General features: G+C 47.7%; 1 protein-coding gene across 4 annotated transcripts in view; it reads right to left on the bottom strand.

Annotated features, from left to right (window-relative positions):
- Nucleotides 1–103: 103 nt before the first annotated feature.
- NFE2 (nuclear factor, erythroid 2) overlaps nucleotides 104–16830 on the bottom strand; it is a 195854-nt gene continuing 179127 nt past the window's right edge. Inside the window, exons 2-4 of one of the 4 annotated variants that reach the window (XM_082212697.1) lie at nucleotides 11786–11872; nucleotides 9841–10053; nucleotides 104–3403 (exon numbers count right to left, since the gene is read on the bottom strand). In XM_082212697.1, coding sequence (XP_082068823.1) covers nucleotides 2402–3403; nucleotides 9841–10053; nucleotides 11786–11836 — 1266 coding nt within the window. In that variant the 5' untranslated portion in view covers nucleotides 11837–11872 and the 3' untranslated portion in view covers nucleotides 104–2401. Of the gene's footprint in view, nucleotides 3404–4012; nucleotides 4087–9840; nucleotides 10054–11785; nucleotides 11990–16830 lie in introns of those variants that run through there. The other 3 variants (XM_082212695.1, XM_082212696.1, XM_082212698.1) reach the window with 3 other exon arrangements.

Raw genomic sequence — 16830 nt, 5'->3', positions numbered from 1 at the left:
GGTTTGTAAAAAACAACCGCCCCACAAACCTTTGATGCACAAAACCAAAGTGACTTAAAATACTGGTGCTACAATGCAAAGGGAAATGCAACATGAGGCACGATTTAACCAAACAAGTTTATTCTGTAGAAAGATTTAAATGCAACTTATTTACACATTGTGAGTGGCCATGCTGCTTTGCAGGCCAGATGTGTTTCGATGCCACAGTCTTCTCCTGCACAAGTGTGTTCTGCCCAACACCCTGGTACACTTATACTGGGGGATGCAGATGGCCTGCATTTCTGGAAAGCAGCATGCATTTTAAGAGACCACATTATGTTGTTGATTTCCATAGGTAAAGAGCAAGGGGTGATCTACCAGAGCTAGTGCAAGCCTCTCCCATAATAAGCTGGTGTAGCATTTACAGAGGCTTCGAACTTCTTGAGCCACAAGCTAGCCTCCCTGCTAAAACTCAGGTTTGTAATACGTAGTTGGCTAAAACACCGCACCTCAACAATCTGGAAGCGACAGTAAGATCCCCGGACAGCATCTGGTTCTTAAAAGCCTCTGCTCTTTCCTGAGCCTTAGTCAAGTAGGCTTGCATAATTTATTCTAGCAGAGCACGGGTCATAGAACCAGTTTTGGTTCCTCCTTGCAGTTTTTTGTGGAAGGGTTCATTCGCTTCCTTTTGTCTCATTTCTACACACAGGTCTCTGGCGTGTGGTTTGTTTTGGTGTCTTTACACTGTTCACCACTGAATCGGAACAAATATCAATTGGATTTTCTGTGGATTGATGCTTGTTCTGATTCAACAGTAAACTGGGTTTTCCTCGTGAAAGTTGCAGAGCAAAAGGGAAACCTTGGATTTGTATACGGGACTTGTGGGGAAAAGGGCACTGTGGATGAGCCTTGTATTTAACTTCAAATGCCTGAAGTGCTTGTAGCCAACAGCAAGCATAGTTCCACAAAATGAGGGGGAAACGGGGGTCTGAAGAGTCCTGTGTGCTCTTAATGGAGCATGACTATGGCTAATTCTGAAAAGATTGCAAGCAGCCTCATTTTCTGTTGAATTTTCAGATAGGTTGAAATTTTGTGGCTCCTACATTTTGGAAGCACTCCCCTACCCCCAATCTTAATATTCTGCACTGGAGGGTATGCCAACCCCTTTTGAGAAACACTGGATTCAACTCCACTAGTGCTAATTCATTTGGCCCTCTAGAGTAAATTTAAGAAACAGGCCCTCTAGAGTAAATTTAAGAAACTCCCAATTCCCAACACCAGGCTTGCTTCCTGAGCTTGTGAGCTGAAGTCCATCGTCTGGAAGACCTTACATTTCCCATCACTGTTCTAGAGACCTTGTAGTTTCCGAAGACCAGGAAGGCAGGGTGGGTGGAGAATTAATTCTGATCAGAATTAAACGAGTTGCTATACCTTTTGTTAGGAGACAGATCTAACCACCACCATACAGATCTTTTTTCAGTCTTTGTTCTGCATGCCAGCAGGTGGGTGGAGGCAAGGGCAAAAGTAGGAGAAACAGTGAATGCAAGTTTGCTTTTGCACAGTAGAATAATAGAATCTTAAGAGTTGGAAGGGACCCAAGGGTCATCTAGTCCAACCCCCTTGCCAGTAGGCAAATTTCACACTCGATGCAACCTTTCCACTGAGGTAAACAAGAATTCTTGGGCATGTTTCATTGAGGCAGCACTTGAGGTATAAAGCAGGAGGCCGTACATGAGTTCAGAGGGCCATATAAAGAGGCTTGGAGGAAGATTTAGTTGGTCCCTGGCTTGAGGTTCGAGGTTCCCCACTCTCTTCCATAATGGTCTGGGAATACAGTCGTAGCCTGGTTGCCAAACAATGCATTCTGGGAGTCCTGCAGCCAATCAGAAGCTGTGCTGGACATTTGGCTTCCAACAACCGGAACACTCCCAGTTTTCAATCGTTTGGGAGCCGAAACGTTCAGCAACTAAGCCGTTTGAGATCCAAGGTACGACTCTACTGCCTTCAGTAAACAATCTGGGAAAGACTAACCTTAGAAATGGTGTGTGGATGAAGCAAATAATGTCAAGCTAACAAAAGTGATTAGTTTGGCTAGGTCAATAGTTCTTTGGATAGATTCTAGTTGCCTTCAAGCTCCCAGAGCTGTTTCCCTCTCCCAATTCTGTAAATTGGTTGTGTGTTTAAAGAACAGCCTAGATACAGTCATAAGCACTTTTAAGTTCAGAAGCAATGGCATTTGTTCAGTTACAAATATGTATATGCGTTCATTTGCCATGTGGCTTGCAATAGACCGTGCTCCTCTGTTTGGGTAGCCTCAAAGCCTGACGTGGAGGCTCCTTGAGTCTCCTTGAAAATAGTGCAGGGTTGCTTATTTTGGGTCTATTCAATCCCTGCAATTCCTCCCCCCCAGAATCTGCTCTGTTCAGTCACTGGGGTTGTCTGGCTGGTTGTTTCGCGGTACCAGGAAGACTCCGCCATCTGCCGCGAGCTGCAGCACATACTCTTCAGGGGAGTAAGTGTTGCCAGCTTCGTCACGCAACATGCAAAAGACTTGGTGGTAGAGAGCCCCCAACTTTTGCTTGGTGAGCGCTAGGGTCCTGTTAAACTCTCCTCGGTCCTGTAGCAGCCGCTGCCGCTCGCAGCTGAGCTCCTCCAGCTCCCGCTCCAAGTGAACCAGGGTCTCGAGCTTGCGCTTGCGGCAATTCTGAGCCGCCACTTTGTTCTTGCCGCGCCGGCGGATGTCTCTGATCAGAGCCAGCTGAGGCTCGCTCAGCGGGAAGCGTGTCACCAGCTCGTTGAAGTCGTCCACGGGCAGGTTGATGATCTTCTCGACTGGGAAGGGGATGTTCATGGCAAGGGCCCGCCACTCGTCCCGACTGCACACCAGCTCCCCACGTGGGCTCCACCCTTTCTCCAAAGAATGCTCCAGGGGTGGTTTGGCGCAGGGCAACTCTGGCACGGGGGGCAGCATTGGGTAGGGCGGTGCATGGTCCATGGGGTACAGTGGCGCATACTCTGCCCTCTCCAGCCCCTCTGCCTCTAGGGACTCTGCATCGCTGTAGTTAAGGGACAAGCCAGAGTCTGATTCCAAGTCCTCTTGGGGCTTGCAAGGGCCTTGTGGCCCATAGCAACTGCCCAAGTCCCTCTCCAGCACCATCCCTGGTGCCCCTTTACATTCGCCCAGAATGGCAGGTCCAGGAGGCTCGAGGGAGGACGAGATCAGCATGCCGGTGTAGCTGTAGACAGTGCAAGGGCCTGGCAGAGTTTCTGGGAAGGGGCGCTCGTATGCTGGAGCAGGATGGCTGTAGGAAATCGAACAGTCCCCCATCTCTGTGCACGGCCCGTAGCTGGGAGGTGGCACCATTGGTTGTGCATGGCCGCATAAGGCAGGGTCATAGCAGCTTTCAGCTGGCATCTCAAGGCCCTGCAGGGATGAGAGAGAGGTGCTGAGCACAGGCTTAAAAGTTCACACAGATTTCCCTGCATACAAGGGTGTAGAGTCACAGCTGAGGCTTAGGAGGAGGGAGACACCAATCAAGATCCAGAGTAAGGGTCAGCAAACTTTTTCAGCAGGGGGCCGGTCCACTGTCCCTCAGACCTTGTGGGGGGCCAGACTTTTTTTTTTTTTTTGGAGGGGGTGAATGAATTCCTATGCCCCACCAATAACCCAGAGATGCATTTTAAATAAAAGGACGCATTCTACTCATGTAAAAACACGCTGATTCCTGGACCGTCCGCAGGCCGGATTTAGAAGGTGATTGGGCCGGATCCGGCCCCCGGGCCTTAGTTTGCCTACCTATGATCCAGAGATTCAGAAAGCAGAACTTGGAACCCAGGAATTCTGGCTTTTGTTCTAAGCTGTTTCCCGATTGCTGATCCCTTAAGTTCCAACTTCCATGCAAATGAATTCCTGTTCCCCCTCTCGGTTTAACTCCTTTGATTCCACCTACACCTTCCCGTTCTTTTTCCAACAGAGGCCTCCGTAGGTAGCAGCTTTCTCCTAACAATTTTCTCTCCCCAGCCATCTATTTACCCAGCAAGTTGCTCTTTGATGACTGAATAGGTGGTGTTCCAGTCTGAGCATCCCTCAGTCACAACCCTCATCTACTCATGGGCACAGCCTTCTGCTGCATAGAGGAGCGAAGGAGCCCCTGCGCAGGTGCCTACCTGGCGGAGATGGATGGGTTGATAGCATTCCCCCTAAGAACAAAAGGGCGATTCATCTCATCAGACAGATCCCGCATTGTGCACCGTTCCTCCCCACCTTGCATCTCCCCAGGGTCAGGTGCTGAATGGGGCAGTGTTGGGAGAGTCATCATGAAGGAGGCAACTGTGCGCAGTGGATACCTGCCACTCTGCAACTGACTTGGTCCACGCCTCCGCAGAGGACCTAAACCCCCACGCAGAGCTCCAACGCTGTCTAGGATGCTACATGTTCTTCCTTCCTCTCCCTAACAGCTCCTCCTTTTTCACGTTAGCTCTGAAGGAAACTCCACGGAGGTCAAGGAGACCTGCTCCCAGGCAAATGCAGAGAGGGCTACCATCTTTGCTTCAGCAAAATGTTTCCTTAGCTGGACACCCTGTTGGTTTTCTCCCTGGATGCATTGTTTAGGAGCTGGGCTGTCACGCTCTTGCAAGACATGGGAGGGTTTCAATTTTGCATTCTTCTGAGGTTTTGCAAAAGGACAAATAATGATAAAAGGAAGGCAGCTCCCCCCACTTCGAAGCAGCAGGGATGAGTGACGAAAAAGGAGGAGGGAGAGTAGAGTGGAATGCCCTCCTTGAAAGGAATGGCTGGAGTTCTTTTAGGGGGCAAGGTTAAAGGTAAAGGGACCCCTGATCATTAGGTCCAATCGTGGCCAACTCTGGGGTTGCGGCGCTCATCTTGCTTTATTGGCCGAGGGTCAGCTTCCGGGTCATGTGGCCAGCATGACGAAGCCACTTCTGGCGAACCAGAGCAGCGCACGGAAATGCCGTTTACCTACCCGCCGGAGTGGTACCTATTTATCTACTTGCATTTTGACATGCTTTCAAACTGCTAGGTTGGCAGGAGCAGGGACCGAGCAACGGGAGCTCACCCCATCGTGGGGATTCAAACCACCGACCTTCTGATCGGCAAGTCCTAGGCTCTGTGGTTTAACCCACAGCACCACCCGCGTCCCATGGGGCAAGGACACACTGCAGATATTCATTGGTGGTTTCACTTGCTAGTTTTATAATCTCTAATACTAATGCTGCAGATGACAGTGCTTCCATCTCCTTCTAAAGCTCTTTGCTAGCCTGAGCAGGAGAAAGACAAACAGGAAGCTGAGAGGGATGGGAAGGAGCCCTGTGGCCTTTCCCCTGGGGTGGGAGGGTTGCCCCTGCCCAAGTGCCACAGCCTCCTATGATACCCGTTTCCCGGGGACAGTCCCTGGATTTACAAACCAGTTCCCATACAAAACCCATTGAAGTTGAAAAGTGTCCCCAGATTCATTGAAAAAAATCTGGTAACCTTAAAACTGCAGCAAAGGAAAAGGATCTCTCGATGCGTAGTTAAGGGCTATGGTGACATCAGCAGCCAATCTCATATCTACCCTTTCTGTTATGTCACAGAATTTGAACACTGGTGGGGGGCTTGCAAGATGTTCACAGTACTTTCACTACTGTCTCTCAAGTAGCACAACCGCCCTGTTAAGGTAAGCCAGAATGATCATCCCCCTATTGCAGGTGAGTTGTGCACATATCCCCTTTGTTGCCTCTGACATAAGATAAATGAGCAGCACAGCATCCAGAGTGCAGAGGAAAATCCTGAACATCACCCCACTTTGCCTGTTGGAACCCTGAAGAACTGCATCAGACTATGATTGATTGCTGTAGGATCTAGGAAATCTGGCTGCCCTGTCTTGCACCTTGGAGAAACTGCCTATAGGTTTACATTATAATACCTGACTACACCAGGAACTTTTAGCATGTCTTACTCTGGTGCATAGGGGACGCGGGTGGCGCTGTGGTCTAAACCACTGAGCCTTGGGCTTGCCACTAGGAAGGTCGCTGGTTCGAATCCCCGCAACGGGGTGAGCTCCCATTGTTCGGTCCCAGCTCCTGCCAACCTAGCAGTTCGAAAGCACGTCAAAGTGCAAGTAGATAAATAGGTACCATGCCGGCGGGAAGGTAAACAACGTTTCCGTGCACTGCTCTGGTTTCGCCAGAAGTGACTTAGTCATGCTGGCCACGTGACCCGGAAAAAATATCTGCGGACAAACGCCGGCTCCCTTGGCCAGTAAAGCGAGATGAGCGCCACAACCCCAGAGTCGTTGAGACTGGACTTAACTGTCAGGGGTCCTTTACCTTTTTTTACTCTGGTGCATATACTTTAGCATAAGTAATAGCAATTGTTGTGGGTTGTATCTGTCAAGAAATCCTTGCTTGCTTGCCAGTTATTCCAATTCACAGGCCAACATTTAAGGTGTCTAGCAGTGAAAAGTGTTGGGAGGGAGGACGGGACTCAAGGTTTGATTTACATTGGAGATGTCCCATCTCCCTCTGTGCCAGTGAATGTCTGTCACCTTTCCAAGTCTTCTGAAAGCTTTCCCATGTTCAGCTGAGAAATGTGACATTGGCGCTCATTGGTCCAATTCGGGCTCAGAGAGTCCTTTAAAAACTACTTCTGGCACAGAGATGGAAGGAAGACAAAGTCACAACCAGAGAAGAATGGCTGATAAAGATGATGGATTACGTCGAAATGGTGAAAATGACCAGGAAAATCAGAAATCAAGAAGATAGAAATTTTACTAAGGAATGGGGGAAAAATATAATTTATCTTGGAGAACACTGTAAACAACTAAAAACTTTGGCAGGATTGTAACAACACTTGTAACGAAACAAGAACTATGGGAAAACAGGGATTTTTAAGAAAAGGAGAATTTTATAAGATGCAGTTGAAAAAAGATTCAGGTGGTAGCTGTGTTGGTCTGACGCAGTAGAAATATATAAACAAATAAAAAAAATGTCTAGTAGCACCTTAAAGACCAACTAAGTTTGTTCTTGGTATGAGCTTTCATGTGAAAGCATGGTATGAGCTTTTAATATCTGAAGAAGTGTGCATGCACACGAAAGCTCATGCCAAGAACAAACCTAATTGGTCTCTAAGGTGCTGTGGGTTAAACCACAGAGCCTAGGGCTTGCCGATCAGAAGGTCGGCAGTTCGAATCTCCACGACAGGGTGAGTTCTCGTTGCTCGGTCCCTGCTCCTGCCAACCTAGCAGTTCGAAAGCACGTCAAAGGGCAAGTAGATCAATAGGTACTGCTCCGGCAGGAAGGTAAACGGCGTTTCCGTGCACTGCTCTGGCCACATGACCCGGAAGCTGTACGCTAGCTCCCTCGGCCAATAAAGCAAGATGAGCGCCGTAACCCCAGAGTCGTCCATAACTGGACCTAATGGTCAGGAGTCCCTTTACCTTTACCTAAGGTGCTACTAGTTGAAAAAAGGAATGTTGACAGAACTCATGGAGGGGCAGAGGGAAATCCAAGGGAATCCTTTGTATGTATGATTTGTATGTATGATTATGATTATTATTTGAATATAAATGTAAACTGTAAAAATCAATAGAAAATTGGGGGGGGAGAAAGTCCTTTAAAAAAAAGGCTGCCCTATGCAGCATTCTACCATCCCATCATCAGGGGTACAGACCTTGACCACTCACTGGGAAACTGACCATCCTCACTACTTACTCATAAGTAGACTGAGAACACTGTGGTGTTAGTAAATAGGTTAGAATTCGTCAAAAATTGGAGTGACTGGGTTCTTTTTGTTTTTCGGTATTCTGTTTGAACATTTGCCTTGCTGTCTTATTTGGGTAAAAATTATGAGAGAGGCAAACAACAGTATCTTCAGTGTGGGAGTCTGCTATAAACCTCCAAAGCCAGACAAAACATGGGATGACGTCTTATTATAGCAGATTACCAAACATTCAGAGATATAGTAGTCATGGGAGACTTCAGCTACCCTGATATCCGTCGGTACTCGAACTCTGCCAAAAAAAATGTAAGGTCCAACAAATTTCACAACTGCCTTGCTGAAAATTTCATTTCCCAGAAGGTGGAAAAAGCAACAAGAGGATCGACTATCTTGGACCTGATCCTCACCAACGTAGTGAGAAGCTTGGGTGGAAGTGACCTACTGGGATCCATTATGCAAAGGGAGGGGAAAGCTGAGTGTAGTCGGATGCACGAACTCTGGATTTTAAGAAAACAGATTTTTAAAATCTTAAGGAACTACTGGGTGAGATCCCCTAGTCAGAAATACTCAGAGAGATTAAGATGGATGGGAGTTTCTTAAAAGGTGAGATATTGAAGGCACAATTGCAAACAATTACGACAAGAAATTGAAGGAGGCGGCAGCTAAAGAAAGCAGTGTGGCTGCATAGGGAGCTTTCTGATAGGCTGGTGGGCTCTGAATGTTTTGATTACAATCCCTATCAGCATTGGGACTGATAGGAGTTCCAGTCAAAACATAAGCAGGGTGAAGGCTGAGATCCAGCACTTGTTCCTCAGTTGCAGAGACAATTACTTTCTGGGAATAGCAGTGGGACAGAGAGTTCTTCATGCAGTAACCACGTGCCCTTTCTTCATCTCCCCTCGTGTTCGCTTCCAATCCCCACCAATTGCTAATTGCAGCGAAAACCTTCTCTTAGCTGCTGCCTTGGCCAGTTTAAGTAACTCCATGCCATCATTTCCATAAAGTTGTTCCCAATCTCAACTGCAACCTGCTTGCTTATCTGATACACATTACCTGATACATTGTGTATCATCTGACCCGTCTACTGCAATTATTAAGTTTGCAGATGACACCACCATAATGGGTTTAATAACAGGTGGAGACGAATCAGCGTATAGAGGGGAGGTGCAAAAAAATCTACATGGTGCCTAGGGAACAACTTGCACCTTAATATCAGCGAGACAAAGGAGATGGTGTTGGACTTTCGGAGGAAGAGAGGAGAACTAGCCCCATTGTATATCATAGAATCATAGAGTTGGAAGAGACCACAAGGGCCATCGAGTCCAACCCCCTGCCAAGCAGGAAACACCATCAGAGCACTCCTGACATATGGTTGTCAAGCCTCTGCTTAAAGACCTCCAAAGTAGGAGACTCCACCACACTCCTTGGCAGCAAATTCCACTGTCGAACAGCTCTTACTGTCAGGAAGTTCTTCCTAATGTTTAGGTGGAATCTTCTTTCTTGTATGGGGGGGGGGCTGTGTGGAGAGAGTCTCTTCCCTTAAATTCCTAGGAGTTTATCTCAGTGAAGACCTTACTTGGAAAATAAATACAACCCAGGTGGTTAAGAAAGCCCAACAGAGACTCCATCTCCTCAGAGTATTGCGGAAGAACGATGTCAATCAACATTTGATGATCTCCTTCTACCAGTCAACAACAGAAAGTATCACGGTGTGGTACGCTGGTTTGACATCATCTGATAGGAAGTGTCTACAGAGGGTGGTGAATACAGCACAAGATATTATGGACTGTCCCGTGAATCTGCTGGATGAAATAGTGGAAGAACGTTGCCTCAGGAGAGTGAGGGAAATTCCCAGGGATGATTCACACCCTGGCCGGAACTTTCTTGATCTCCCGCCCTCAGGCAGAAGACATAGAAGCAGGATTAGTCGCACCAACAGGGCAAAGTACAGCTTCTATCCGTGGGCTGTTAGGCTGCTGAACGAAAAGATAACAACAGGGCAACTGACTTTCAGGTATGGTGGGTGTGCGTCAGTAAATGAGGGGAATTAAGACTAAGAGAGCTGAGTGGGCGGTGCTCGTGTAATCCCACTGTATACAAGTTGTACAAGTGATAATAAAGTATTTCACATTTCAAATTACCTGCAGTTCTGAGATGGAGAGGATTTCTTGCCAGGTGAGCTCCATTTCTCCTTGAGGGCCAAGTTCCCCCCCTGCCAGGGGATTGTGCAAGGGGAGGAAGGTTCCCCGAGCCCATCCTTGCTGGGGTGGGAAAGGGGGCATTTTGTCAGGCCGGGCCCTGCCCAGCCTCTGCTCCAGCTGGGCCCCCCCAAAATTAGCCGTGGCAGCAAAGTTCTGCAATGCAAAAAGAGAAAATGGGGTCAGGTGGAACTCAACCATTGTGAATCTTTCATAGGAAGAAGACGTTGATCTATCTAGCTCCATTGTTATGTACTGAGTTGAAAAGGATCCAAAATGCAGCAGTTTGATTGGTCCTAGAACAATAGGATCCAAAATGCAGCAGTCTGATTGGTCCTAGAACAATAGGATTCAGAATGCAGCAATCTGATTGGTCCTAGAACAATGCAGCAGTATGATTGGTCCGCAGGAGCCACCCAATCCAGCCCCAGATGGAAGTGAATCCACAACCTGATTGGCCTACAGGAGAATCCCAGAATTAGCCAATCACATGCAGCCCATTGTGTAAATAATGTATATAAAGCAGATATTGTGGGGGAACTTCCATTCCTCACTACTATGAGCTGAATAAAGAGCATGAAACCCACTCTCGACTCAGCGAGTATATTTCATCCATACTGCCTACACAGACTGTCAGCAGCTCTCCGGGGTTTCAGACCAGGGTCTCTCCCAGCCCTATCTACAGACTGACCTTGGACCTTCCTCATGTGAGGCCTATGCTTTTCCAATGGGCTCCAACAGTGTCACGTCATCCCACAACATACAGCTGTTTGGAAGCAGCCTAAATGAAGCACGGCCTTCCGAAAAGGGGAGCAGGGGTAAGAGACTATGAAGTCCACAGCTAAAATGACCTAACTGCACATCAGGGCAATGTGAACCAAGTGCATGCCTTAGCACACTTCCCAGAATCCTTTGCAACTATGTAAGGATGTTCCTTGGCAGGTACATTGAGGTGGCAGCAGTATCTGAAAAGTGAACACTGGAGAACCACTCATTTGTGCATCTAATCTATTTCAGTGTACAGTGGTACCTCGGGTTAAGTACTTACGGTAATTCGTTCCGGAGGTCCGTTCTTAACCTGAAACCGTTCTTAACCTGAAGCACCACTTTAGCTAATGGGGCCTCCCGCTGCTGCCACGCGATTTCTGTTCTCATCCTGAAGCAAAGTTCTTAACCCGAGGTAATATTTCTGTGTTTGCGGAGTTTGGAACCTGAAGCGTATGTAACCTGAAGAGTATGTTACCTGAGATACCACTGTACATAACTACAACAGGTAAAAATAATAATCAGCTTTTGTTTCAGAGATGGGGGGGCAGGAAAACCTGAAATAAAACCTCAACCCACACCTCCCACCCAGAAGAAAAATGCCACTACAGTGGTACCTCAGGTTACATAGGTTTCAGGTTACATACACTTCAGGTTACAGACTCCGCTAACCCAGAAATATTACGTCGGGTTAAGAACTTTGCTTCAGGATGAGAACAGAAATCGTGTGGCAGCAGCGGGAGGCCTCATTAGCTAAAGTGGTGCTTCAGGTTAAGAACAGTTTCAGGTTAAGAACAGACCTCCGGAACAAATTAAGTACTTAACCCGAGGTACCACTGTATATGGGAAACATGTAATGAGCCTGGGCAATGAAAATGGCAGATGAAAATGGACTGAATTAGATGTGAACACGGCTCTAGAGTTTTTGGAAGCACCAACATTTTCCAGGGACTTGGGGTAGCAGCCAGCAAGGTTAGTGGTAGACAGCAACCTGTGTTTTGGGGTCTATTTCCTATAAACCTTTCACACACACACCCCGCGCTCCATGTCTTAGTCCCAGCTTGGCATGGCCCATCTGGTCCTTGATAAAACTCCCCCCCCCCCGCTCCCCACTGGTTCTTACCTCAGAGCTGGCTCTGTGAATCTGCAGCGTGCAGCTGCCTGGATTAGACATTCATGAAGCCACGAGGTGCCCAACTCTGTTTCTGCAAGGGAAAGATAAACAGCCTTCTTATAAGCCACAGAATGCTTGCCCTGGAGAGAAGGGCTGGGGTTTGGGGACTCTGTGGACTGGTAAGGCAGCAGGCCTAGAAGAGAGTAGGCAGAGATCAATACAGGGAGGCAGAGCCATAGTTATGGGGGCATTTTTTGCCCTAGGTGTAGCCTCCAGAGGGGTGCCATTGAGGCGCTCTCTCTCTCTCTCTCTCTCTCTCTCTCTCTCTCTCTCTCTCTCTCTCTGTGTGTGTGTGTGTGTGTGTGTGGCTTTTCTGTTTTTGCTTTTGCCAAACTGAGTCTTTGACTCAGGTGAAATAAAGCCTAGTTTCTCCCCTGCAGAGAGGTTAAAGAGAGAATGTTTCTGGGAATTTGGTGGGATAGGGCAGGGCAAGATTTGTCTTCCCACTGCTTTTTCATTTCCTTCCTTCCTTCCTTCCTTCCTTCCTTCCTTCCTTCCTTCCTTCCTTCTTTCTTTCTTGCTTGCCTAGGAGACTGGATTTTTCATGTTACCATATTTTTCGCTCTATAACACGCACCCGACCATAACACACACGTAGTTTTTAGAGGAGGAAAATCCATAGGCATGCCACCCGTAGGCATTCCCTCCATAACACGCACAGAAATTTCCCCTTACTTTCTAGGAGGAAAAAAGTGAGTGTTATGGTGCAAAAAATATGGTAGTTTTTAAATTTGTATACAGTTGTACCTCAGGTTACATACGCTTCAGGTTACAGACTCCACTAACCCAGAAATAGTACCTCGGGTTAAGAACAGAAATCGTGCTCCGGCGGCAGCAGGAGGCTCCATTAGCTAAAGTGGTGCTTCAGGTTAAGAACAGTTTCAGGTTAAGAAGGGACCTCCGGAACGAATTAAGCACTTAACCTGAGGTACCACTGTATTGCCTTTCTACATTATGGTACTCAAGGCAGCGGACAAGCCTATTACGCAACGATAACCAAATACATCATTGTGCACCCAAGAATACTGCTGGAACAGACCCAAATTCTGTCGGGCCCTGCCATCCTCTTTAAGAGTGCTGGACTTTGGTTGGCGAAGACCTGAGTTCAATCCCTTGCTTGGGCTGGTCCCTCAACTTGCCTATTCTTGTGACTTGAATTTAATTTTAGCTGCTTTTGATATTGTGGTTTAAATTGTTGAAACCCCTCGAAGGACCTGATGTTGAAGGGCAGGTAAAAAATTGGAGCAGCGGCCAGCCTGATACAACTTAGAGAAGTCCACAAGCAGGGCAGGAGAACAAAAGACCTCCATCCACACACCCACCCTCTTATTGGTCCACATCACCTGGTGTTCTGAGGCATCGAAACCGGATTTTTGCACTAAGGAAGTGTGGAAATGCAGTAAAGAAATGATTAATGGAATGACAGGTAAACACACCACAAGCAGATCTGGGTGAATGCAGGATAAATGCTCATTATGACAGGGGTCAGCAAGATTTTTCAGCAGGGTGCCGGTCCACTGTCCCTCAGACCTTGTAGGGGGCCAGAATATATTTTTTTTGGGGGGGGGGATGAAAGAATTCCTATGCCCCACAAATAACCCAGAGATGCATTTTAAATAAAAGGACACATTCTACTCATGTAAAAACACACTGATTCCTGGACTGTCCGCGGGCCGGATTTAGAAGGAGATTGGGACAGATCCGGCCCCCAGGCCTTCGTTTGCCTACCTATGTTGTATGATCACCATGCAAACAAATCAGGATAAATGCTCAGCGAAGGCCAAATATTATAATCCACATAAGCTTTGTGCAAGCAAATAAGGATGAACGCTTTAGAAACAGACTGTCTGAGGTAGTCCTGAGGCCGCTTTCCTATGTCCCTGCGAAAGTAGAAAGCAGCCCCAAAGATACCGCCCCATAAAGTGTTAAGATTCCACAGCCCACACTGCTCTGCTGCTGCAGCGGCTTCCAAGATGACAAAGTACCCGCCTGCTCATTGCGCACGTGCCCACGATGCTGTCTGAGGTGATTTATGACCCCGCAAAGGCAATCTGGAGAAGCAGATTGGTTGTGTCTGGGTTGCACCAGCAGCAGCCCTTCTGACTGGGTGCCAGCCCTGAATGAAAGAGGATCATTGGGAGTTCTTGCTTCTTCCATGATTACCATCAAAGGCTGATAACAATGGAATGCAGCTGCTTCTGGGGTATGGCGAGGCAACATCCACAGATGAAGAATCTTTCTTTAAGCACGGGGATCCCCAGCTGAACCATATTCTCCGCCATGATTCCAGGCAACCGCACACCAAGAAAGCCCAGGAATGCTTCTTTGGCTACTGGATTTCCGAGAATCTCAGTACTGTACCAAGCCTTTCTCCCCCCTCCAAAAAAACAACGCTAAGTTACTAGATCTTATGGTTGCAAAAGTATGCTTAAAAATAAGTGGGCGAAATTTCATCAGAAGCCTGAGGAGCTGTTGAATAAGATTTCCTGTGGTTACGGGTGGAAATGTACCACTCCCCTTGATTAACAAAAGAATGAATTTTGCAACATTTGTCCCTGTGTTTGCACATGGAATATGCACAGTCCTGTGTTCCCAGGCCTCTTCTCCCCTTTTGAGCCATAAAAACACAACTCCAACTACAATATATCACACTGTAGCGGGCAAGGCTGTGGCCAGGTGGCTTTTGCCGCTGCTCCCTCTGCTGCCCAAGCACAAAGGCTGCATACACATTTATTATTATTATTATTATTATTATTATTATTATTATTATTATTAATACCCCGCCCTCCCCAGCCAAGGCCAGGCTCAGGGCAGCTAACAAGCAATAATAAAAACAAGTTGAATGAATGCAACTTAAAAACAAGATTAAAATACCACATTAAAATATTGAGACATTAAAATATTAAAATGTAGCCTCATTGCAGGAGGAGAAGGAAAGGAAAAAAGAAAGAGGGAGGGAATCAAATTGGCTCCAAGCCAAAGGCCAGGCGGAACAACTCTGTCTTACAGGCCCTGCGGAAAGAAATCAGATCCTGCAGGGCCCTGGTCTCATGAGGCAGAGCGTTCCACCAGGCTGGAGCCAGTGTTGAAAAGGCCCTGGCTCTGGTTGAAGCTAGTCTAACTTCCTTAGGGCCCGGGACTTCTAGGGTGTTGCTGTTTATGGACCTTGAGGCTCTCCGTGGGGCATACCGGGAGAGGCGGTCCCGTAGGTATGAGGGTCCTAGGTTGTGAAATTACCAGCTTGAAATGCAGTTAGGTCGTCCTTTTCCCCCATTCGGTTTGAATCTGGTTTAGGGAGAGATCCAATATTATCTCAGAAATGAGAAGATAGATATAATTGTGGCTAGCACCATGCGCACTATCGTTTCCCATAGCAGTGGTGGAAATGTGCTGGATGTAAATGAGAGGGTGCACAGTGTTGATGGGCAATTTCAAGGCCCCTCGCCTTTCTGGATCTTCAAACCGGACTTGGGCAGGACAGCTCTTCACACACCCTCACAGCCCTTCAAACCAGCCTCAAATGAATTCAATGGATACCCCTTGTAGATCGTACAAATTAGCAGCCTGCTTGGAAATTGCCATTCATTCCAGGAAGAAATTAAAATTTGGTGGAGGGGGGGATGGGAGTGAGAGTCAGGCATGTTGGCTCTCTCTGGGGCCAACCTCTAAGTCAGGGGTCAGCAAACTTTTTCAGCAGGGGGCCAGTCCACTGTCCCTCAGACCTTGTGGGGGGGGCAGACTGTATGGGGGGGGGGGAATGAATGAATTCCTGTGCCCCACAAATAACCCAGAGATGCATTTTAAATAAAAGCATACATTCTACTCATGTAAAAACATGCTGATTCCCAGACCTTAGTCGAAAGCCACTCTTAGCCACAACTAACTTTTGCTGGATTGCGCCTACTGATTCAAAATGTTGTTGCCCACTCCAGAGCCTGGTGGATTCCAAACCTATCTATATAGGGGAAGCATATGCCAAGAAAGATAATATACAGAGTAGGACCGTGTCAGTACTCCCTGCTCATCCGAGGATTTGAAATTGCTCCTCTAAGGAAGGCACACACAGGGACAGCAGAAACCTCTTAGGCAGCCGCATGCTGTGTTCGCTTCCGCTTGCCAGGTGGCTGAATTGGGGAAGTCATTGAGCATTGTCTAGCTGGCTGGCATCTTTGAGAGGACTGAGAAAACCTGTGTGCTAAAGCAGGGATGGGAAACCTCAAACCTGGGAACCATATGTGGCCCCCTAGTCCTAGCTCTCTGGCCCTTGGGGCTCTCCACAGGCCACACCCTCCAACCAGTCTTACTTTGCATGTTTTTGCTTGGCTGGAATTGTCCTTGAACGCTGGCATACGTAGAAAGTAGCCTACTGTATAAAGGTAAGTAAAGGTAAAGGGACCCCTGACCATTAGGTCCAGTCGTGACCGACTCTGGGGTTGTGGCGCTCGCTCATCTTGCTTTATTGGCCGAGGGAGCCGGCGTATAGCTTCCGGGTCGTGTGGCCAGCATGACTTAGCCGCTTCTGGCAAACCAGAGCAGCGCACGGAAACGCCGTTTACCTTCCCGCCAGAGCGGTACCTATTTATCTACTTGCACTTTGACATGCTTTTGAACTGCTAGGTTGGCAGGAGCTGGGACCGAGCAACGGGAGCTCACCCCGTCGCGGGGATTCGAACCGCCGACCTTCTGATTGGCAAGTCCTAGGCTTTGTGGTTTAACCCACAGTGCCACCCGTATAAAGGTAGAATTCACATTAATTGCTCTCCCCACTTTCCCCTCTATCCCTACACACTGCTCTGACACGTGGTCCCTAGCTGGTTGCCTAGAAGACAGTGTGACCATTAAACCCATCCACTGTCAAGATGGAAGATTATCATCATCATTATTTATTTTTACGCCACTTATCTGACTGGGTTCCCCCAGCCACTCTGGGCAGCTTGCAACAAATTAAAACACAATACAACATCAAACATTAAAATCCTCCCTGATGTCTTCTA

This window comes from Podarcis vaucheri, assembly GCF_965113315.1.
Source record: "Podarcis vaucheri genome assembly, chromosome: 2".
In the NCBI taxonomy this organism is placed as follows: domain Eukaryota; kingdom Metazoa; phylum Chordata; class Lepidosauria; order Squamata; family Lacertidae; genus Podarcis; species Podarcis vaucheri.
This window is presented reverse-complemented; position numbering and strand designations above follow the sequence as displayed.